This window comes from Schistocerca gregaria, chromosome 4 (genome assembly GCF_023897955.1).
Source record: "Schistocerca gregaria isolate iqSchGreg1 chromosome 4, iqSchGreg1.2, whole genome shotgun sequence".
NCBI lineage: Eukaryota > Metazoa > Arthropoda > Insecta > Orthoptera > Acrididae > Schistocerca > Schistocerca gregaria.
This window is the reverse complement of record NC_064923.1, coordinates 42,037,625-42,063,347: the sequence shown is the minus strand read 5'-3', so window position 1 is coordinate 42,063,347 and position 25,723 is coordinate 42,037,625. Positions and strand designations below refer to the sequence as shown.

At 39.8% G+C, this 25,723-nt stretch overlaps 1 protein-coding gene across 9 annotated transcripts in view; it reads left to right on the top strand.

The window, feature by feature from the left end:
• The window catches only part of LOC126266854 (mucin-5AC-like), a 622,221-nt gene that overhangs the window by 345,273 nt on the left and 251,225 nt on the right, over nucleotides 1–25,723 (top strand). Inside the window, exon 5 of one of the 9 annotated variants that reach the window (XM_049971469.1) lies at nucleotides 1,184–2,049. The exons of the other annotated variants lie outside the window; for them this stretch is intronic. Within the exon in view, the coding sequence (XP_049827426.1) occupies nucleotides 1,184–1,250 (67 nt within the window). The 3' untranslated portion in view covers nucleotides 1,251–2,049. Of the gene's footprint in view, nucleotides 1–1,183; nucleotides 2,050–25,723 lie in introns of those variants that run through there. 9 annotated transcript variants of the gene reach the window in all.

Here is a 25,723-nt window from a genome sequence, read left to right as displayed (position 1 = left end):
CATCCTTCCCCCATACCTCTATCCATACCCTTCTCCCACCCCTACACATCCCAGCCTCGCCCCTCCTTGTCATTACCTCCTCCTCACTCACATCTTGCCCATCTCCACCTCATCTCCTCACTTCTGATGTTCCCACTTCCCTGGCCATTTCGTCCGACCCTCTCTGCCCATCCCCTGCTGTCAGTCTCCCACTTGCTCTCTGTCGCCCCCTCTGTCCATCTCCTACTCCCCTTATTTCTGTCACTCTCTATGCCTCCCTCTTTCTATTTATCTCCCTCTAGCCCCTCTCCTGACAACTCCTCCTTCCCACTGCATCTTACTCATCTCCTCCAGACCCTTGTCCCCATCCACCTCATACTCCCTCTCTCTCTGTCCCTTTCCTTCCCCCTTTTTCTGTTCATTCCTTCCTACCTAGCCATCTCAACTGTTCCCAATCCATGCCTATTTGCACGTGTGGTCTGTAAGCAACAGGTTGATGAAGCAGCAGATACTACAATACACCTGTCATGCAGGTCAGTCTACCATTAGAGACTTGAAAACCGGTTTTTCTGCTGAAGTGTAGGCTGCCATGCAAAGGAGATCGATAAGTCAGGCCAGCACTACTACAACACACCTGTGTCTTGCAGGGCAGCCTACATTCCAGGGGCTGGAAAGTCGTTCTATGCCACTAACATTGACGCTGCCCTGCAATGCAGGTCGATAAGGCAAATGCTATTGCCACATAGCATACCTGTGATACAGGGCAGTCTATACACCAGGGCCCAATAAAGACATCTTTGCCCACATCACCGTTCATATTGGTGTTTTGAAGTAATAAAGAGTGCTGCTACAAGTGAGGCCAGCTGTTTCTGTGCAAAATTCGGTTGAAATAGATCCAGGGGTTTGGGAGGGGATCTGGAACGTTCACATGTACTCATACACTCTGCTTTATATGTACTGATATTATTACTTTTCTGATGCCACTTTAATGCAGTCGATCATTTCATAAACATAGATATTTGCTCCTGAATTTGGTCCTATAGAACCCTTATGTGTAAAATAAAAAAGTAAGTATACCTGAATTCTTTCTTGGCAGTGGTACAGTTGCAGGTGATAAACAAGCCACTTGCAGTGGCTATTAAATTGCACCTGTTCTTCTTGCAGTAAATGTTTTTCAATAATGAGCTTTTTTCCTTTCTCTTAGATGCAGCGATGGCCCAACAAATTCGTTAGTGATGAGCTCTTCATCATCGTCCTCAGGCGTAAATTAGTCACCGACCACTACGTCTGGCACAGGATCTGGCACCCCTTCATCTGTGCCTCCCAGCACGACACAGCCCTCGTCTTCCGACACCCCACTTACACCTTCACCCACTTATTCGTCACCGACAACACCGTCACCTGACGCAACATCTGGCACACCTCCCACCACACCTGGCAGCACGGCAGGGCCTACGTCTGCAGACACACAGCCAGCAACGTCTTCAGCCACAGGATCGTCACAGCCAACAGCGTCGTCCGACACGCCTGGCACTCCCCCTACCGTGACTCCCAGCACAGCACAGCCTACACCTCCGGACGTGCCAACAACGCCTTCACTGAGGTCCAAATGCTATTGCCACATAGCATACCTGTGATACAGGGCAGTATATACACCAGGGCCGAATAAATACATCTTTGCTTACATTCATATAGCCCAGCAGGACTCCTCCCTCCACTGGCGGCGAGTGTTCAAACCCGCTGGAAATCGTTCCAGATCCCAGTGACTGCTCCAGCTACTACGAGTATCTCCCAACGAATAAGTGGACGCACATCGAATGCATTTATGGATATTACTTCAATTGAGACGAGGAGAAGTACCTTTATGGCTCTTGCCCTTACACTTCATGGTGATCACTACTTCTGGTGATAAATCAGAATATATTTCAGAGAGTAATTATGGCTCAGTTCTAATAACTACCTTAACAGTGACACTTGTATTTCATTTAGTTAGCTGTCTCAGCCAAGAACATAAATCGTTGTTAATGCATTATTTTGTATCATTAAAAAATAAATTATTATGTCCAATTATGCATTATGTTTTTCTTACACAAACTGGTCTCAGAGAATCCCCTGCTGGTGTATTACTACATTTTGATGCCTTGAAGTTATTTTTATTTTGGTCACTTGAATTCCTAACAGAAATTTGTGTCTAGTCCTGATAAATGTAACCAAGACATTTCACACTGTGGTTTAGACGCAGTACTCGTATTCGCTAGGTCGCTGGTCCAAAAATCCATCCCATCATCCACATATAGGATTTGAACGCTTTTTCTAAGTAACTTTGAGTGAGTGCCAGGATTATTTTTTTAAAAGAGTTATCTTTAAAAGAAGTGGTCGACCACACCGCATTCATCGAATCTTCTGCGTTTGTAACAAACTCAACTCGATTAACTATTAAAACCTCATACTCCTTCTTCCACCAAATCTTAAAGATGAGGTCAGAAATTATGTTCATCCCTGATAGTATTCAGAGAACAACTTATTGATGTAAATTAGAGCACTTGTTAGATTGTAATGAGGAAATGTACAAAGTCTATGAATGGTACATGTAGGGGTACCTGGGGGAGCTATAGACAGGAAAAGCAATAGGGCAAGAAACATAGTGGAACAATTAACCAAATAACTGTACAATGGGCCCTAGCACAACTCAGTGGTGAAGAGGTTCATATGGGAATCAGTGACATGATTCTATAGAAACTCACATTACACATTAATAAAACAAGCTCATCTCCTACCAGCTAATGTTGTTCTTAATGTGAGCAACAGTGCATGGAGTGATCATGGATTTACCAGTAACATGTGAACGACACTTCATCAATGACCAAAATGTGTAAAGAATCCAGTCGAAAAATTGTAACAGTTTTAAAATTCATTTCTTTCAAGCTGTTGATTGGGTGAAATACGTAAAGCGTGACGTGTTGCAATATAGGATTTGCAGAACACTGGACTGTGTGGTAATGCTGCTAAAATGTTAGTTGAAACCCTGCCATATGCTATTGTTTCTGTACTAATAGAAATGCGTCACGTGCGTGACTGACAAGGAAACATTGCAAAGTGCCAATAAACGAACGTGATGAAACTTGGCGATTTATATAGGGGGCAAAGTAATGCAATGTGTAACTTTTGTTTGTCCCATATTTCACTTTTAAGGAGTACAGCACATCCCAAAATGTGATTTGGCGTGTTAAATTTCGATGGGATATCTTCACAACGATGAAATGTAAAAAAAAAAATTCCATAAAAAAGTTGATGTGTAATTAACGTTCTTGAAAACTGTATAATCAACTTTTGCAATAATTTGAAATTTCACAAAATATCCCATCACTGTTAATTAATTTAGAAAACTGAAAACTATTGTTTCATCATAAAGCTTTCAAGCCACATATATCTGTGAGAAATAAATCTTGTTTCTAAAAAAAGATTTTTGGAAAATAAACTATACAGCGTGCTGTTAGAGTGTTTCCAACATACCTAACTAAAGTATCTAAAGATTCATTGCTATATTAATTATTTATTTTAGTTATTCCTGTTTTATATTTTACATTCTTGTTTATTTTTGTTTTGTAGTTTACTGCTTCATACACATTTATTTTTTAAACTGAAAATAATAATTAATCCATTATTGTGAAACAAAATCAATACAATAACGATAATCTGCAAAGAAATTCTTAAAATATAACAGTATGTTTACACCTAAAATGCACATAACGGTGTGTATAAAAGGAACGAAATTTATTCGCATGATGTACATGATGGAGAACACAATGTAAAACAAAATTCAGTGGGATATCATGTTTTCACAGGTGATCCACTAAATATTCTAATTTCATACTTCGAACACTGGTAAGCCTTGGTGAAGAGGATCGATTATATACTGTGGAGAGCGACATCATTATCATTTAACAGAGCTACATTTCAAAATCTTCTCACAAAGTTCTTCCAGCATCAAAAGTTTCTCGTCCTGAAGTACAACATTCAAAACAGCTTTTTTACGCTGAGGACCAACTTTTTCACATTTTTGTAAAATTAATGGTTAGTTTGGATGGAGGATTCGAGAGTCTCTTTTTGAAGCTACAAATGTTCTTGTGAGAACATCGAAATAGGGTAAACAAACGTCTCATCTGGTGAAAACTTGCTTCATAGATGTTTTCTTTCCCAGTGAGGAGGAAAATTGTTAGATTCTTGCGGTGGTCTGTGTATAGGGACCGTTTAGAACATCGTACCTGAGGACAAGGCACTAGTTGATCTGGTGATCCCAAACACTTTGACGATTCAGTTACATCCATGGGGACATAAAAAAGTGGATTATACAATTTTCAAGAACGTCAATTACATATTAATTTTTATATGAAAAGTGTTTATTATGTATCATCGTGTCAAAGATATTGTCTCAGTACCGAAAACGCAAAATAACGATTTGAGCTGCGTTTTACCCTTTAAAAGTGAAATTGGACACAAACAAGGAAATTCGTACCGGATTACTTTTTCCTCTCTACACACTCCCCAAATTTCATCAGGATCGTTTATTTACACTTGGGAATGTTCCCTTGTGTGGCAGCCATGAAATAATGCTGGAAAGCATGGATGATCTGAGTTTAATTCTCCATCGTCTACGAGGAAATAAGCGACAGAGGTGATCCTCACATGAAGCTCCTTCACTTAGTTCCTTCGCATGACCTGACTAGGGCCACCAGGCTCTCTGTTACATCAGACCAGGGTTTCACATGTACAGTAGATCTTAGTTACCTGTTGTTGTTGTTGTGGTCTTCAGTCCTGAGACTGATTTGATGCAGCCCTCCATGCTACTCTATCCTGTGCAAGCTTCTTCATCTCCTAGTACCAACTGCATCCTACATCCTTCTGAATCTGCTTGGTGTATCCATCCCTTGGTCTTACTCTCCCACGCTGCCCTCCAATACTAAATTGGTGATCGCTTGATGCCTTAGAACATGTCCTACCAATCGATCCCTTCTTCTAGTCAAGTTGTGCCACACACTTCTCTTCTCCCCAGTCCTATTCAACACCTCCTCATTTGTTATGTGATCTACCCATCTAATCTTCAGCATTCTTCTGTAGCACCACATTTCGAAAGCTTCTATTCTCTTCTTGTCTAAACTAGTTGTCGTCCATGTTTCACTTCCATACATGGCTACTCTCCATACAGATACTTTCAGAAACGATTGCTGACACTTAAATCTATACTCAATGTTAACAAATTTCTCTTTTTCAGAAACGCTTTCCTTGCCATTGCCAGTCTACATTTTATATCATCTCTACTTCGACCATCATCAGTTATTTTTCTCCCCAAATAGCAAAATTCCTTTACTATTTTAAGTGTCTAATTTTCTAATGTAATTCCCTCAGCATCACCCGATTTAATTCGACTACATTCCATTACCCTCATTTTGCTTTTGTTGACATTCATTTTATATCCTGCTTTCAAGACACTATCCATTCCATTCAACTGCTCTTCCAAGTCCTTTGCTGTCTCTGCCAGAATTACAATGTCATCGGCGAACATCAAAGTTTTTATTTCTTCTCCATGGATTGGATACCTACTCCGAATTTTTCTTTTGTTTCCTTTACTGCTTGCTCAATATACAGATTGAATAACATCGGGGATTGGCTAAAAACCTGTCTCAATCCCTTCCCAACCACTGCTTCCCTTTCATGCCCCTCAACTCTTATAACTGCCATTTGGTTTCTATACAAATTGTAAATAGCCTTTCGCTCCCTATATTTTACCCCTGCCGCCTTCAGAATTTGAAAGAGAGTATTCCAGTCAACATTGTCGAAAGCTTTCTCTATGTCTACAAATGCTAGAATGTAGGTTTGCCTTTCCTTAATCTTTCTTCTAAGATAAGTTGTAGGGTAAGTGTTGCCTCACGTGTTCCAGTATTTCTACAAAATCCAAACTGATCTTCCCCGAGGTCGGCTTCTACGAGTTTTTCCATTTGCCTGAAAAGAATTCTCGTTAGTATTTTGCATCCTGGACTTATTAAACTGATATTTCGGTAATTTTCACATCTATCAGCACCTGCATTCTTTGGGGTTGGAATTATTATATTCTCCTTGAAATCTGAGGGTATTTCGCCTGTCTCATACATCTTGCTGACCATATGGTAAAGTTTTGTCGGGACTGGCTCTCCCAAGGCCGTCAGTAGTTCTAATGGAATGTTGTCTACTCCCGGAAAATGTTTCGACTAAGGTCTTTCAGTGCTCTGTCAAACTCTTCATGCAGTATCGTATCTCTCATTTCATCTTCATCTACATCCTATTCCATTTCCATAATATTGTCCTCAAGTATTTCGCCCTTGTATAGACCCTGTATGTACTCCTTTCTTTTTTCTGCTTTCCCTTCTTTGCTTAGAACTGAGTTTCCATCTGAGCTCTTGATATTCATACAAGTTTTTCTCTTTTCTCCAAAGGTCACTTTGATTTTCCTGTAGGTAGTATGTATCTTACCACTAGTGAGATAAGCCTCTACATCCTTACATTTGTCGTTTAGCCATCCCTGCTTAGCCATTTTGCACTTCCTGTCGATTTCATTTTTCAGACATTTGTATTCCTTTTTGCCTGCTTCATTACTGCATTTTTATATTTTCTCCTTTCATCAATTGAATTCAATATTTCTTCTGTTACCCAAGGATTTCTACTAATCCTCGTCTTTTTGCCTACATGATCCTCTGCTGCCTTCACTACTTCATCTCTCAAAGCTACCCATTCTTCCTCTACTGTATTTCTTTCCCTATTCCTGTCAATTGTCCCTTATGCTCTCCCTGAAACTCTGTACAACCTCTGGTTTAGTCAGTTTATCCAGGTCCCATCTCCTTAAATCCCCACATTTATGCAGTTTTTTTCAGTTTTAATCTACAGTTCATAACCAATAGATTGCGGTCAGAGTCCACATCTGCCCCTGGAAATATCTTACAATTTAAAACCTGGTTCCTAAATCTCTGTCTTGCCATTATATAATCTATTTGAAACCTGTCAGTATCTCCGGCTTCTTCCATGCATACAACCTTCTTATATGATTCTTGAAACAAGTGTTAGCTATGATTAAGTTATGCTCTGTGCAAAATTCTACCAGACAGCTTCCTCTTTCATTTCTTCCCCCCAATCCATATTCACCTACTACGATTCTATCTCTCCCCTTTCCTGTTACCGAGTTCCAGTCACCCATGATTATTAAATTTTCATCTCGCTTCACTATCTGAATAATTTCTTTTATTTCCTCATACATTTCTTCAATTCCTTCGTCATCTGCAGAGCTAGTTGGCATATAAACTTTTACTACTGTAGTAGGTGTGGGCTTCGTGTCTATCTTGGCCACAATAAGGCGTTCACTATGCTGTTTGTAGTAGCTTACCTGCACTCCTATGTTTTTATTCATTATTAAACCGACTCCTGCATTACCTCTATTTGACTTTGTATTTATAACCCTCTATCTTCCTGACCAAAAGTCTTGTTCTTCCTGCCACTGAACTTCACTAATTCCTACTATATTTAACTTTAACCTATCCATTTCCCTTTTTAAATTTTCTAACCTACCTGCTCGATTAAGGGATCTTACATTCCACGCTACGATCCATAGAACGCCAGTTTTCTTTCTCCTGATAACAACGTCCTCCTGAGTAGTCCCCTCCTGGGGGACTATTTTACCTTAGTTACCTAAGTAGTACCAATTTTAATATGAAAAAGAGTATCAAAATGATATAAGTGTTTGTAGTGACAACGTGAGTGAATTACACACAGCTTAAAATACTAAACTGGTTTAAAATCGAAAACGTAGCGCCTCTTCTATCAACCAATACTTTCTTGTGGTCTGACTGGCTTATAAATTTCTTTTTTCCCGAGTTCAGTTCAGGTCCCTTTAGCTAATACAGTTGATATTGGCAGTAGTTGTTCTAATGCAGCTGCTACCAATGATAGTGATAATAATAATAGTAATAGTCATAATAATGATTTCAGTAACATTAATAATGAGAATAATAAGACTGTTGATTGTGGTAGTTATAAAAAGAATTTATAGATGTACAAAATAGACATTTTCTTATATAGCGAGTTCTGAAGAAATGAAGTTTAAGGAGATTCCACCAGCTAAGATTACTGGGCAATTAAGAAAGTCTGGCTGGAAAGAAAGATGTACAGGGGTAATGAGTGCATGCAGGATCAATGGTAATGAAAATTGTTGCTTTAGTAGCTATGTCATTAACTGTCTTCTGGAGCTGAAGATGTTATTCAGTCCTCTATTATTTGAGAAACAGGTTCCTGCTACTAAGAAAGGCTTCAAGAAACTGACTGAACGATGAAGTGGGACAGAAAGGATTTTGGGAATGGGTGTTTCTCTTTCATTGTTCAGACAAGAGCATTAAGTCGAGTGGAGATGCAGGGGGGCAGTGTACATTGACAAGGCAATAGAGGATCTCTGCAGACGCAACTAGGGTAGCTATGAATACGATGGTTAAATATGATCAAAGATTCAGACATCACAAACATAACGAACACATGCATTTATAGATAAGTCCAGGTTTCCTGGGTGGAAATGAGAAGAATTTAAAGACCTTCTTCCAAGGACTGAACATTATTCTGAGTAACAAAAATAAGGACAGAAGTAAAGAAGAACAGCCAAAATGCGATTAGTAATTAACTTGACATTGAAATTGGAGACTAAAAAGTTCAAGAAGTTATATAACTCTGCCGCTTTGGAAAATAAAAAACACAATGTGATGACATAAGAAGCAGTATAGGTAAAGAGAAAATCCATTGCCAAAAGATGTGTGCTGATACCAAGATTAGGCCTTTGTTTCAGAAATAAATTTCCAGGCATGAGAGGTAACGCTGATTCAGACATACGTTTTGTAACTAAAGAAAAATTGTAATGTGTCGGCTTCTAAAGTTTTCATCAAAGTAGAAAATAAATCTATTAAATGAGAGTCAGCATTTCAGTTAAGAAATATTCCCCCAGTCACCTGACACAATAAATGGGTAGGATTTATCTTATTCAGTTCGATTTTCTAAAGTTAATGAAAGACAGAAGTAATCTTTTTTGTTGTGCACATTTCAAAAAAAATTAATTTGTTTATCAGGTTATTCAAATAAGGGTCACAATATAGACACCATTTCTTATGGGCATGGTATACTAGCAGCCAGGATGCCAAGTCATGTATATATATATATATATATATATATATATATATATATATATATATATATATATATATATACAACAAAGAACCAGCATACAGCCAACAAGCAGTCATATAGCACAATGTTAACCTGTTGCTCCTTGATGATCAAGTTCCTTCGTTACACTGAACGAAAATTCACAGGAGGACACCACCCCATATCACGTTATAAAGAGAAATCGCTGCCATCGAAATCAAAACTATACCTTACTCTCTATACACAACTAAACAATTCTTCCACTGCTACCTTGCAATCCTGTACAACAATTAAAGGAAGTCTAGTAGTCCCCAAAATTAATAAATGAAGAAAAATGTCTTTTAATGTATTCCAAGTTATAGCAGTTGAAAGGTTATTAACAGCTGAATTGAGAATGCATACCTGTCATAAGGGTGTGTCTGACGGGATTTTTATATCGTATTGATACCAAATTGATGTGCAGATTAATTAAATTGATTAATGAATTACCTCCAACCCAGATGACCAATGTGTTTTCCGTAGCCAGCACATGGGTCCCCGCACGCCTCCTTCTCCGTTCCCCCTCCCCCACCTACTGTATTTGTGGGAATTTCGAAATTTAGCAGAAATCTCAGAAATGGCCCTAAAGGCTGTGCTAACCTACCACCCAAACCACCACTCGATAATTGGTGCCCTTTCTAGAACTCAAAACTGTGTCCTTCTGGACAGAAAGCCCAAGTGCACCCACCAACACATCGAAACTGCACAGAAGCAAAATACGAAGGTTAGATTCGTGTACTTTACTTATTTTGGTTGGTAAACTGAAGTAAAACTTGGTCCAAATTACATTATTAATCATAAAGATCGTTCCCAATTACACAACTAACATGCACAGCGCTACACACGAGTGCACAAAATCACAATACAGCTCAAAAATTGACGATGTCATGCAACTGGTGTTACCCTGCTGGGAAAAAATTTCCCAACACCACACGAAACTAGTGGCCCATGTATTCAAACTCTAACCTTCACCTACAAACTAGTGGGGGAAAGGCTGGAGTGGAACGTACTATCTTTCTTCTTTGGAGGGAATGAGATGCTACTGTTGGACAGATAAGTACTACCTGTAACCACACTGCTGAGGACTGTATCTATCGCTGTTTGACGCCAGTGTGTGCAACAGACGCCTAACCCTGCATTATTTGACAATACCCCTGCAGCCATACTCTCGGTAGTGCCACGTCATTATCGAAGGCCTGGAGTTCTTCCTACCATACAGTCTTGTGACCACAATCATGTGTAGTTGCTACATTCCTGTAAAGTCTTGCTGCAATATCCCACAAGGATATTTTGCATATTATTGGGTCAAATAGTTTAATTGAATATTATTGGGTCACATATTTTAGGAGTATGAAAACAAGATTCCCTATGAAATCAGCAATAGCTATTTTTCCAAATCTTCAAATACAAATGACAAGTGGAAAATCGAAAAATGGGCATCAGATTAACCAGTATGACATCTGCTTTTGCTAAAAAAATAAAGGTGAAGTTGCCTGAAAGTTATCAGGGTAATTAAGAAAATTTAATTCGTAATTTGAGGTAAAATTAAACAATGGATTTTTGTCTGACTTTTCATAGCCAAACGCAAAGTGAGAGATTAAGAATTTGGGTGTGAAATTGGCCAGTGTGAGGTTAAATAAGATTTAATTGTCTGAAAATTTCTATGGTTATTATAGGAAAAATTGGATGTGTTCACTGACAAATGCAGCTAGCTTTATAAATGAAATTTCACACAATTCATCAGTTCAAGACATTTGCATTAAATTTTATTCATAAAAAGTTTCATTGGAATTTGTGAAACTCCTTTTTCCATATAGAATAAATAAAATAAATTACAGTACAGACAAACTTCCCTACTTTCATTTGATCTATATACTCTTAATGATAATATTAATAGAAAACCAATCGGAATTTAAATATATATTTCATGTTTTCTGAACAATGCATTGTCAAGTGCTTTGTGAAATGTTTTACGTAAAAGTAGTAAATGAAATATTTCAGTGGAACATTTGATATGTCCCAGTTGCTATATATGATATGGAATATCTTTAATACACATATAAAAGTATTTCTCTAATCTATTTTATTTATAACTTTTAGAGAAATCATTTCTTAAAATATTTCATCATCTTTTTTTAAATATTTATTTCCTGTACTGAACATAATTTTCTTACTATACATGTAACCTAACCACTATTAAATATTCTATGATTTATCCACACTCCACCTTTTCTACCAACCGTATTTGCAAAAGTATATTGTGTCATTTATGCACTTTACTTTATCAATTTACATAAATCATTTGTTTATCATTTCAAAAATTCCACAGGTTACGTCTGTAATTTTATGCTTGAACAGAGGGTAAATATCTTCATAGGGAACCATAAAACTTTATTATCCATTTCAAGAAAGCATGTTTTTAACAACATCTGTAACTGTGTGTTTCATGCACAAGCATTATATATAATAGAAAATAATTTCATCTTTAAGTTCTTCGCTCATTTCAATAATTTACTTGAATGTGAATCAGAGTAAAAATTCAGTAACTGATTAGCATGTGCATGTCCATCTCCTGTTATATGTTACTGTATACAAAAATGTCTTACTTGGAACCTAATCTTACAACAGTCGATGCCAAAATCGTGAAAGAATTTCAAATGAACGAACATTTTCACCAATTTGAAGTTTTCGGTGTTTAGTATATGAATTCCTCTCATACCTCCAATTTCTTCATTCCTTCTGCAAATAATATCGGCAATATCCTCAATGAGTCTATGCAACTTCTCAGAACCATTACATCTGTTTTACATTTATTTGTTCATTCTTTGTTCATCATATGCTCAATTACTTTTTTAAATGTTTTGCTTCAGACATATTGGAAGACAAAATGGTAAATGCAGCTAAAATTCATTAATAAGCACTGTTTTGTCTCAGAAGTGTGAGAGAGAATGGATATCTTCAAGAATCATAGACATATATTTTCCATTATAATCAACTTGTTTGTAATGGTGCAATCAAACATTATTTATACAGCATGAAAATAAATTGATGATATGCTCTTGATGGTTAGAATTTTATTGGATTTTGAAGTCTGTAACAGATAGTAAAATGAGTGGTTACTTTTTTTTATTTATGTAAATGAGTAAGCTGATTTTAACCATAATGCTCTGCATAATGGTTTTTACAGACAACAAAAACAAGAGAGATAAGAAAGAAAAGTACACATTTACTTCATTATTGATACATAGGTAGAGTATCAGGGAATATTGGGAAATTAACAATGAAATGAGATATTAAGGGATGTACTTATCTTGTTTCAACAAAATTTTAATTTCAAAGTGACTAGAGAGATAAACTAAACACATTCAGTAATAACAAAAAACCAAGTTGTGGCACAGAAATGTTCCAATAATTACAGTTTATTTACATGTAGAATGAGAAAACCATAAAACAATCTTTATTTTGATCAGTGAGGAAAAAGAGTAGGTTAATCTTTTAAGACATGAAAGATTATGCAGTCTTACTTTTTGAAAGTCTTCATAAAAATTACAACATATTGATCTTAAACAAAAGATAGTTACAAAGATGTTTTTGTATTACATCAAACACTTATTCAAATATAAACGACAGTGTAGTGGAAATTTGTACTTTTTAAGTTACACCTCTGTATTTTAATACTAATACAAGAACTAAAGCAAAAATGTATACTTTTGTACCATCTTGCTTCATGATATAGTGTATACATCAAGAGGAGCCCATGCCAGTGTATAACACTTCTGAGAAAATATTGATTTGTACAAATGTGACTTACTTGAAATTGGAAGTTTGTGTCCAAGACCTCTCAATGAGGATGAAGCAAAAAAACGTGTAGAATTTCTTCCATGGTTGACTGACTAAGTTAAGAATTTCTTTTTTTCTGTCAGTGTTCTAAATTTTTAAAATGGATACTGACTCTTGGTAAAGAGTCTAAAACTAATAAAATGTCCCCTTAAATTTCTTACAATACATTTAAAAAATATCACTGCTAATATTATGAGTTTCTGGAAAATTGATGTTAATAATTGATGATTAACAGTATGGAAGGAGATTGTTGTATATTATGACCTAAAGCATGAATTAGGTTTTGCTGAATGTGCATATAGATCATGGAACATTAATAGTTTACAGCTAATTTTATTTATTATTTCTTAAGGTAAATGCGGCATGCAGCTATATCAGTTAGATGCTTTATTTCTTTAAAGAAACTTTGATCAAATTGAGAAAACAGAATCAGTCAGTTTCAGTCGATTTTATTTTTAGGGGAGTTGAAAGGTTGTTGACGATTTTATAGATCGTGTACATTGACTTATAGACAGCAGAAGCTCACATATTGAATCTAGTACCTTCAGCAGATCAACGTGTTCATTCTTGGACACTTGTACTAATTTCATGAGGATGTTATGTCTATAGTTTTGTATCAGTTTTTAGGAAATCACAATAGAGCTTCCACATGTAGTTGGGTTAAGCCTCTGTTAAGGTTACTCAAGTGGTGCTGACAGAAACTGAGGACTTAAACATGCTATAAATGCTCTAAAATAGGTACAATGACACACAGCAGTACATTAGTGTAACTACTTATGCTACCATTCTAAAAAGGTTTTTTTCTTTAAAACTGGTTAATTGCGACAACATCCACACTAAGCAGTAATTCACTGCCAATTACAGCTGATTCTGTTGGTTGAGGTTTCCTCTGTGCCAAAGTAGTAACAAAATATCTTTCACATGGTGGCATGAAAGTACCAGAGTGAGTGGGTAACCGTGGAAATAGCAATGTTAAAGTTGTATTCCTTTCCTTTTTTTCATACATGTGACCTTCATTGGAGATCATCTTAAAAGCCTGCTAAAATCACGTGTTTAACAGCAAAAACGGTTGTGTTTGGAACAATGTTATTAGTTTTCAAATGTGCTGACATTTTCTTTTGCCGTTCATTATGACATCAGTATAAAAAATGAAATAGTGCAGACGACAGTGGACATCCCTGTCTAAAGCTGTGCATTGTCTCAGCTTGAGTTATTTCATCTCAATTTTTTATATTTGTATACCCGTACATAACTTTCTGTATTCTTTCAGATCTTGTAGGAAACTCATGTTCTCAGAAACTTAAAATAGCTTTATTTTGTTCACTCTCTTGAATGCGTTTTCATTATCAATAAAACCAATGTACGTTGGTAAGTTGTATTCTTTTGTATTGGCTGTGCCATAGTGAATAAAGAGTATGTGGACACTCTCCCTTTGCAGAAGCCATTTTGGGTTTCACATTTGAGTGCTTTGAATTACATTAGTGTGAAGCAACAAAAAGTAGGCCCTACTACTAAACGAGAATCAGCACAATATAAGCTGAGTCATAAAACGAAGCGTGGTAATGGTTTCACATACGAATGTAATGCATTTTTCCATAGACATCCAAGCCCTAGATTATATTCCCCATTATTATGACTTTATTTTTTAATTTTAAACTCACTATTTTCACTATAAAGCTTCTTTTGTGCTGTATAGCTTTGGACATTATGCGAAATGCAATAATGAGAAAGTAATCTAAGACTTACATGTATATGCCTGCAATTACTGTCTGTAACTAAAGAAATCTGAATAATGTTTGTACGAGATTCACCAAGAAATATACGTTCAAAAATTATCTCTGACAGTCATATTTTGCACGAAGCATATAATAAAAGATTTTGGGATGTAAATGGGCTAGAGTGGTACATGATAAATACTGCACTTCGTTGATATGATATTTTGGAGGGTCTACACATGTGAGTCTCACAAAGTTACTACCAGAAACTCACTGCCAAATTCAAAGATACTTGGAATTCTATATCCATCTAAAGCAGTTTTGCTCTTAAGAGGTTGACAAAGGTGGAGAGATGATGGAAGAGACACCTGGAGAAATGACTGAACATGAGACACACTCGATACGTGCTGGGAGACTGAGAGTGCTTCAAAATATTTGATAGAATAGCATGTGAAGTAGAAAACTGATCTAACACATCACACCATTTCATTGGACTTCAGTTTCCTGTAAGAAATGTCTTAAATGAAAGCTGCATACCTCACCTCCAAAAATGTGCAGCTAAGCTTGGTACCAAATATAGCAGAGATATAGGTAAAGTGGAAATAGTTAATGAAACAGCTGCTTACAAGTACCAGGTGAAAGATCTGATTAATGCTTCCTATTTGGATATTATAACAGTTTTTTAAACTTACTGGGTTCACAGATGCCTATCCAAATACCAAAATAGCTTTGAGTGTGTTTATGACGGCGACAGTGACTAAAGCATTTTGTAAATGCAATTTTGGCAAGCTGAAGATGATAAAAAACTACATAAGATCAAGTACAGATGAAAGCAAACTGTCAAATTTAGTTATTTTATCAGTAGAATATGACAGTCGCTACATTTAGCTTCAAAGACATAATAAAAGAATTTGCTTTGCTCAAAAATGGGAAATGTGGAGTAAAATTACGTTAAAGGAACAATTCCTGAAAGGGAAATTTTCCGAACTTTAAATATAGCTTATTTTGTTTTATTTGTATTTAACAAATTTATTGATAATCAATAATTTCAGGATCAAATAATATATGTTCTTTATTATACCATGTATAGTAACAGCCATGAACAATAAGATATAGATTCTGACTTACTTTCAACCTTTTAGAAAGTTTTTATTTACCACAGCAATGCTCTTAATTAGTTTTGATAAATATTTTTCATCAATATATTTTATTTAAGTAATACTTTTTCAATAATGCTTAATTTTTATTCAACTTGCATGCAAAATTATGAAGTACGCTAAATCTCCACAGATATTCGAAAAAATGCAAACAAAAAAAAGTGGAGGGCACCTTTGCCAGTTCTGAGCAGGGTGCAGCATCTGCTCAGTATGCCTATGGTGACTCAGTACAATTTTAGCCACAATTACTATGTGAGGTTGTAGCAGAATTTACATACAGAGGAATTAAGCATTTCCAGCCCTGATAAGTTAAGCATATGCAATTATATATTATATATGAAATAAATTCAAAACAAAGCTGAAATTTGCAAACTTATTACTTTTGAAGCAAATATGGGTGACGAGACATTTTCTAAACAAACATAAATACCCAGATACTGCACTATACCTGAAGCATGGCTGTACTAGCGACTCTTCCAGCTCTCGTCACACATCATGGGCAGGGAACCTTAGTGTACACTGTACACTGTAAGAGCGAGTGGATTTGGGCAGATTGAGTTTCTTCACAAAAACGATTTTTGCAGCCTTCTAATCAAGTATATGCTGATTCATACAGCATCGAGTGTGGTCATTGTTAATTATGTAATCATGTTTGTAGATTGGCATTATTGGTCTAGTTTGTGTACAGATCTTCTCTGCTGCTTCACAACTTCTTCCAAGGTTACAAAATCGTTTTTGATGGCAATTTGGTGATTTTTAATAAGTGTTTATGTTTGAAGTTTTATAACCAGGTATGACAGTAGTAAACTGAAATTTCTCAGACAACTGTGGGATTGTGACTGCCATCGCTCATTGTTGTAATGTTCACATCATCAGTTGTTCATAACAACCACATGCACTGTGAAAGCTTTAGTATTAAGGCAAAGTGTGTTCTGCACCAAAGTACCATTACCCAAGGTGGCTGCGGATTTTGGCGGGAAGTTTGAAGTTTGGCGGTAAATATAGGTCACTTGGGGTTTCTCTACCAACATAAAATCGTGGGAGGATGGTCACTTCGGCTACCTCCACTTACCTGAGACACCCGACCGCCACCTCCTCCTCCTAGGGATTGGTGGGAAAAGGACATAGCCTGCACTGGGCTGCTGTAGGACTGTACTTTATTTATTTTGGAACAATTTATTTAGTGATGGAGTACATTTATCACGGTGATACAGAACACACGCTATGACATGCCACACAGCATCCAGACCTGCAAACTACTCCAAAATAACTCATGTACATATGCGTTTGCTAATTGTAAACTGTCAAAATAATGAATTGCACAACCTACAGACATGCAAACCACTCGTAAACAATGCAATATATTTCTGTCCAAAGAGCCAAACAACTTGTAAATTGTCAAAATAATAATCCATCTAAAGGACTCTGCAAACATATTTGCTAATCATCAACTGTCGAAATCATGCACCAGTCTTTATTTAACAATTAGAGGAAGCCCCACCATCCAGTGTGTTAACCACAAGGTCTATGCTCCAACTGACCTAGTACACAGTACTAGAGATGGGCAAAATCGTTCATCCTTGGGAACTAGTTCACTTCTTATCGTTCTTTTTTGGGAAGCGTTCTTCTGTGCTTGGTATATGGTTCTTATGAAAAACTGAACACTAGTGGTGTAGGTGACTGAAGGATGGAGGGCAACAAGAGAAGGCACTTGCCTCCCTCCTGGAGTATAGAGTTTTTATTCATTATAGAATTCTTATACACTTTTAGAAGTAATTTCTGTGATTGTGCAGAACCTCTCGTTTAGCCAACCGTAGCCTTGTGTGGCTGATCGCAGGGAAATAATATAGCGTGGCGCGCGGAAAACCGGTCCCGAGTACAGACTGCTCGCCAATTATGGACGATGTGTTGCCCATTACGAGCAGATACAACAAACAGACAAACATGTAATAACTAGGCAGTGAAGAAATAACAAGCTAATGCAAGCAACAATTGCGAAGCAATCGATGGCGATGTGTAGAGAGCTGGAGAAGAGAACATGAAAAATCTCATGCGACGTGCATACGCTACATCTTATGTAGTCTTGTAAACCTGTTGATGGATGTTTCCCAACTTAATAGACCACAAGTACCTTATATAAAATTCTTCGTTTCGACTTCCACTACATAGCTATGCTACGTTGTAAACAATAATCGTTTGCACCCTATATACACTTCACGTTGTCTCTGAGTTCGTAGGCGAAGTAGAGACTTTATGGAAGCATAAAATAAAATCTGGTTTTCTCGTACTTGCGTCACACGCTTAGTAAAAATTAGGTTTTTACGTTGCATTATTAACGTTAATGCAGCAATAATAATAATTAAGTTCGCAGTAATAAAATTTTTGGTTTGTAAGATCCTTCTGAACAAATGTTTGTAAGTATATACGATTTTATGGCAATCTATGTCTTCAAATGGAAAGGCATCGCTTTTCCTACTGAGTAAAAATGACCGACAACCCACTTTTTTTTCTTCAAAGAAACTAAACTAGCAGGTAATGCAAATTGGAAACAAGCAAACTTAAAAATAATTAAAGCATTCCTAAATGTAATGTTTTGTGTATGAAAGATACACGACAATCGTTTTATATGAGTTTTCTTTCACTAAAAATTAAGCTAATTATCGAAAGTTGGCTGCTAAATCAAGTCGATGAAACCAAAAATTATATGAATAACAAAAAAAGTTGCCTTGTTATAAGTATGTCTTCTGCTGTTCATCGATATGATTGAGTGGCTAATATGCCCTTTTGTTACCTGAAACGACGTACCTATTACATACAACGTAATTTTTAGATGATTTACGTAACTATAAATTACTTCTTGATTACCGGTCGTAGACGCTTAATAGCCAGAACCAAGTTTAAGAACAGTTCGGAACACATGTAAAATGGGTGAGCGCAGTGACAGAAACGAGCAACTGGACATTGAACTAACTAGGAGCAGTCGGCAGTGGAACTGAGACAGGTGATCATGCGAAGAACAACGAGTGCGGCCGAGGGATACCGAGACTGAGACGAGCACGTGACCGAGGCTGAAATGAGAACTGCCAAAGTGACCGCCGCGACCGAAGTGAACTATGAACCGATAGTTCCTTGGAATTCGTTTCCCGGTCCTTTCGTTCATCTTGGTGAACCATTACTTTGCACCCGTTCGTTCGCAAACTACCCATCTCTACACAGTACCATCAACAGACGCTACTGTCTTCCATTCCGTGACGTAATCCAAGATGGCAGCCATGACGCCAGCTGATGACGCAAGTACCATTATCCAAGATGGCGGCAAACAGTGAGTTCACCATGATGTTGGACCTAGTTTTGTGATGGCTCCCAAACCCAAGGTCCTCGGCTGTACTTTTGGGGCACCCACCACAAATTGTAGTGACCAGGATGTAGCTATGTCTGTTGGCCGAAAATAATTAATAACAAGAACTGCGCCAGCTAGAATGAAGAGATAACTTATCTTTATTTCTGACAAAACGTACACCTGCAATACAAGTCCGAGTAATATCCAAGAGTAATCCGTGTACTGAGCCTAGTCGAATACAATAGCAAATATGACACTGTGATGGCTCCACTATAAACACGAAAGGCTAGCAATAGACTGTCCGTCTCGAGGAGTGCTGGCCCCCTTATATGCAAAAGGCAGAGGGCGCTGCAGACCCGAGCTCAGGCTGAGACGACGACGGCCGCGACAGGAACTGTGGCCAGCGATGTCACGGTCAGGGCGCGCTGTGCGAGTTGTTTGCTTCGGTCCGCGAATACAACATTTCTCCCATCGTGGAAGGCCGCCAAGACGTCAGGTGCTGGTAGGGCCTGACGACGAAGAGGGGTGCGGCTACTGTGAGGCGATGGGGAGCTAACGGAGCGAGGCTGGGGGCGTCGACTCCCGCGTCCCGGCATTCGCCCTGCGCTGGAGCCGCAACCAGCCGAAACAGCCCCAAGGCCGCAACTCACAGCAGCCACGACGGACCCAACTAACGCGCCCCGACTCCCGAAGACGACGGCGATGTAGCCTCGTGCGACGACGACGATGAACCGTGCGAAGTGCAGGCGACAGAGGTCCGGTCCGGAAGAGCGAAGGGCGGGCTGGAGCAGCCCGGGCAACGGCGTCTACTTCCATCGGCTGCGGGGCGGGGGTGGGGGACGCCCGCCGTCCAGGAACCGGGGCGGGGCTGCACGTCAGTCTGCAACATAGGTGTCCGCGGCAGCATCGCGAGTGTGGTTAAGCCGCAGCCGATTGCGGTGGCGGCGCTGCAAGCCAAGCGGAGTGGAGTGGACAAAAGAAGCGCGGTACGGTGGTACCCTGCTCCCAGCGGCGTCGGCCTCAAAACAACTTGAAATATACTGGAGTGTCAGGCGCAAAGCGATCGTGCGGCCGCAGCGGCGCTTGCGTCCGCGGGGGCGGGTGCAGCAGGGTGAGCAGAGTTCGGTGACGACGTCCGTGGAACAACTCTGCCGGCGATGGGCCGTCGCGAGGCAGCGAACGATACGATGTCAGGAAGAGTAACAAAGCTCGGTCTCTCGTGTGGTTGGCGTGAAGTTTGCTCATCTGTTTGAAAGTACGAACAAACCGTTCAGCCTCGCCATTGGACTGAGGGTGCAAAGGAGCACTTGTGAGATGAGCGATGCCATTATCAACACAAAACTGTTTTAAAACCCGCGAAACAAAAGAGGGTCCATTGTCTGTGACAATCATTTCAGACAAACCTTCAATGCAAAAGATCGACGAAAGTGCGTGGATAGTACTCTGAGTAGTAATATTGTTCATTGCCACGACAAAAGGAAACTTGCTATAGGCATCCACGACAATAAGCCATCGAGTACCACAGAATGGGCCCTCAAAGTCGAGGTGAACGCGCTGCCAAGCCGCAGAGGGTGTGGGCCACGAAACAAACTTCTGGGGCAGCGCCGACTGGTGTTCGATGCACGGACGGCACTGAGCGGTTAACAGTTCAGTATCTCTGTCCATTCCTGGCCATGTGCAATGCTGGCGTGCTAGTTGCTCACTGGGTACCATTCCCCAATGGCCCTGGTGTAGCAATTGCAAAACTTCGCGTAGGAATCACCACACGAGTTTGTCCCGACGGAGAGCGAAGGAGCAAAACATCACGTTGCATTGTCAGGTCGTGGCGTTCAGCAAAGTAACGACACACGACGGGATTTGCAATGTTCTTCGGCGAACGTGTCCATGCCGTGCGAACAAGACGCAAAAGTTCACTCAAATGAGAGCCCGAAGCTGAGGCCCGTGCAATCTTGCGAAAGTCCAGAGGAAAACTAAGTACGACGTCACTGTCTTGAGAGTCTATGTAACAACAAACAATATCTGATTCATCAAAAGCTGTGTCATGGACGATTCACAAACGAGACAAAATATTTGCATTGCAATGGCGAGATGTGGGGCAATACAAAATTTCATACTGGTAATTTGACAATAACAAGACCCACCGTTGCAATTTCTGAGTGGTACGGGGTAGGGGGGACCGGCTTTACAGGATGGAACAAAGACTGTAACAGCTTATGGTCCGTCACGAGCAAAAAATTCCTGCCATAGAAGTATTCAGGAACTCCATATATGATGGCTGAGGCTTCCTTCTCTATTTGGGAATGGTTCTGTTGTGTGGTGGTGAGCAATTTGGAAGCAAAAGCTATTGGGCGATCAGCTGATCCGACCCGATGCGACAACACTGCACCTAACCCATAGGATCAAGCATCCACAGCAAGAACAACTGGTTTAGAAGGGTCGAAATGTACAACGCAACGATCACTCAACAGTGCTGTTTTCAGTTTCTGGAATGCCGCTTGGCATTCGTCCGGCCACACAAACGGAACGTTGCACCGACGTAATCGGTGCAAGGGGGCAGCTATTTGCGGTGCATTGGGTATGAACTTATGGTAATAGGTAATCTTGCCTAACACAGATTGCAACTCAGACAAGTTCTTCGGCGAAGGAAGGCCGGCAGTGGCACGAAGGTGCGACTGCAAGGGATGTACACCTTGTGCGTTGATAACACGTCCGAGATATTCTATTTCCATTCGAAAAAAAAAACACATTTTTCCTTATTCACTTTGAGCCCTGCTTCCGACAACACTGCAAACAAGCGACATTCTGCAAGTGTCCCTCTGGAGTGCGACCGGCAACCACAATGACGTCCAGATAATTTGAGCAAAAAGATACTTTGGCAGTCAGTAGCGGCAAGTAGCGCTGAAAAATTGCAGGTGCGGAGGAGGAGCTGCCAAAGGGGAGGCGCAAATATTTAGAGACCCAAGGGAGTGTTGAACCATCCCACCCCTTGAGGTGTACACACAAACGCAAGGAGCCATTGGGTTCCTTTAGTACAACTAAAAGGGAGGCCCACTGACTGGCACTAATGGGCGCAACGACTCCCTCACTTTGCAAAGAACGGAGTTCTGCTGCGACCTGGTCGCGCAGTGCGTCATGCACTGGCCTTGCTCTGCAAAAACGTGGCTGGACGTTATCCTTCAGCGTGACTTGTGCAACATAATCACGTACGCAGCCCAAACCACTACCAATCAAATCGGGGAACTCTTCCCAAAGAGGAACAACATCATCAGGAGTAGGACATTCGCTAACAACTAACACATGGTCATCGATGCTGAGGCCAAACAAATCGAAGCAGTCCAGTCCAAAAATATTTTCGCACGAACGTGCGGCGACAACATGCAATTGAATTGTCCAGGTAACATTATGGAATTGTGCTGGCATGCTACATGTACCCAGTACTATAATACGTTCGCCACTATATGCCCTAAACGGAGCAGAAGGTTGCGCAAGTTTAGGCTTTCCTAGCAATTCATAACCCGACTATTTATCAGTGTAACGGAAGAGCCTGTATCCAACAAATTTGACACGATGTGAAGCATTATACAACTCAATGTACAATTTGTTCGCCCGGCGTTGACACTACTACCATTTCATACAACACTATCTTCAACACTGTTGTCATTAGAACTAATAGCATGAACAGAATGTGCGCGTCCAGAAGCACGAGAAGCAATTGAGTTCTGTTTACGTTGTTGGCAGACGGATTGTACATGTCCAACCCGTCCACAACTGTAGCAAGAATAAATACGCGATGGGCAATTTTCGCGTTTGTGACGCACATGAGCCGGCCACGGTGGTCTCGTGGTTCTAGGCGCGCAGTCCGGAACCGTGCGACTGTTACGGTCGCAGGTTCGAATCCTGCCTTGGGCATGGGTGTGTGTGATGTCCTTAGGTTAGTTAGGTTTAAGTAGTTCTAGGCGACTGATGACCTCAGATGTTAAGTCTCATAGCAAACTAATAGTATGTGTTGGACAGCTTTCATGATCGCGTGAAAAACTGAGAAGATCGAAAATGGAGGAGTGTTTTCACTGGACCGTTATTCCCGCCTGTGTAAATTGTTCGGTTCATTGATTCTCCACATTTCGCGCCTTTATTTAGTTGGGTGTGTGCATCTAGTAGGCGAAAGACATCTTTGCTGGTTTTCTAGACATCAGAAACACTTTATTTGACTTTGTAAATTATAGGAATGATTTGGAATCTGTTACAACAACGACATTGGTATTAGCGAGTAGAAATATCAATTTCCTCTATTTGTCTTTTGTGGAGTTTGTTTCACATAAAGGTCCTCGCACTTGGGATATGTTTCTAGGTACTCAGTGGTCTAGAGCACGCTCCACCTCGCTGAAGATTGGGGTTTGTAGAGAAATAATTTCCAGTCTATAACCAGATAATTATGTTGCACAAGCGATCAGTAGGATCCTGCTGAGTGCTTGATATCGAGAAGTACAGCGGAAATGGTATAATATTATCGCAAAGCATGCGAAAATACATCTGTTCTTGTAATCCCAGAGTCTGGAGATGGGTGTAGAAAAGCAAGCAAGCAATCAGGCCTGGACCAGAAACAGAAGTGCTTTTGTGTCGAGGGGAAGTGAGCCCGAATTTGTAGAACAGTTCTGAGAATGACTTTGATCTGCTTAGGGTGCTTTGGTCATGTGTTGGAGGTGGATGCCTGCCCGACCTTGTGAGAAATATCTACTGCTGCAAGGGGTATATACGACGTTGTCTGTCTTTGTTGTAGTTTATGCAGGTTAACGCAGCTAAATGACACGTAACACGATTTAAGAGACAAAATAAACTTGTGCTTTATTCGCAAAACACATATTAATACATTTGACTACCAAATTATATTACGCTGCCCCAACAACAAACACGGAACATGTATATTCCATAGAGTCTAATGCACTCTGCACATCATATCTTGTGCGTCACTATGCACGCTGGAAAATGTTTGTTCACATATCCCCAACAGTCTTCACGGTGTATATAAAAGGACTGAGTTTGTATGACGCAGGATACGAATTATGTTTCCTACATAGAGACAGTAGGTGGTGATATATTGCCGGGTTGCAGGTCGGTTTCACGTTCTAATACTCAAGCTCCTCTCCTCGGTGGGAGAGCAGTGTAATTGAGTAGGAATTTTTCCGTATTTGACGAAACGTAGGGTACGCGGTGATATATTGATGGGTCGCAGGTCGGCATCACGTTCTAATATTCAAGCTCCTCTCCTCGGTAGGAGAGCAATGTATTTGAGTAAGAGTCTTTCTGTATTTGGCGATATGTAGGGGCACTTCGCAGGGTTTAATTGTCAGTGCAATATGACGATCTGTGTAAAATAGTTTTTACCTCTGAAAATCTCATCTGGAGAAAGAAAGAAAAGGTTGATGGTGCTTCGATACCGGCGGCATTAGTAATTCGGCGGGTAAATTCGATAAGAGATAATCATAATGGTCGACTCATTCACAAGACATCCTCTGAGCTGGGATATATGAGTCTCTACATAGCGGTGGGAACGTTTGTGTATGTTGAAAGCAGGAAGGGTAACGTGTGATGGATGGGGTATCACGTTAGGACCGCTAGGAACACCGTATTCGATGTTATTGTGCGCTACTTTCGTAAACAGGCTCTGTTAGGGCAAGAATTTCCGTGCCTACAAGCTGAGACATCACGAAAACTCCTACAAAAGCCCACGTTGAGCATTTCTGGGACACTATGCAATTTACTAGAGTTCGACTTGGTTATTTTTTAGATAGCCATGTGGCTTCAGTATAACATTGAGAACATTGTTAGATGCACTTGCGCTGGTATGTAGCTACCCGCAGCGATTCGTAAGCCACACATCACGCATGGTCTGTTACAATCGCCAGGGAGAAAGCAGCTTGTCCTACTCTGGAACAGATTTCTGTAGCCTACACCTAGCAATTAGCTCTTCGCCAGACCACAGGTAGAGGAGAATTCACACCAGCAGTGGTGAACACAAACGTGCGGCCCACCTTGGAGCATCTGTGCTCTGTAAATACGTCTTTGCTCTCGTCAGGTTGCGTCATTCCTCAGGTGTCAAGTATGAAGGGGATGCCGTCACCACCACATTCTTGAGGTACCCAAACTACCACCTGTGTGTGGCTTGGCAGTTGATGGCCCCGCCACTTTTCGGGGGCTGCCCCTATCCTCCTGTGTGGTCCAGTGTGGAGGGTGGGCAGCAGGCAGTGCCTGCGTACATTGTTTGTGTGTCTATTGCATTATTTTGTTCACAGCTCTGTAGGCTGTGCTATGCATTATTTGGACAGTTTAAGAGTTTATTTCGTGTCTGCACATCTGCGTACTGCATTATTTAGGAGGCGTTTGCATGTCTGTACTGAAATTATTTAGGAGTTGTTTGTGTGTCTGCAGAGTGGTATTTCGGAGTAGTT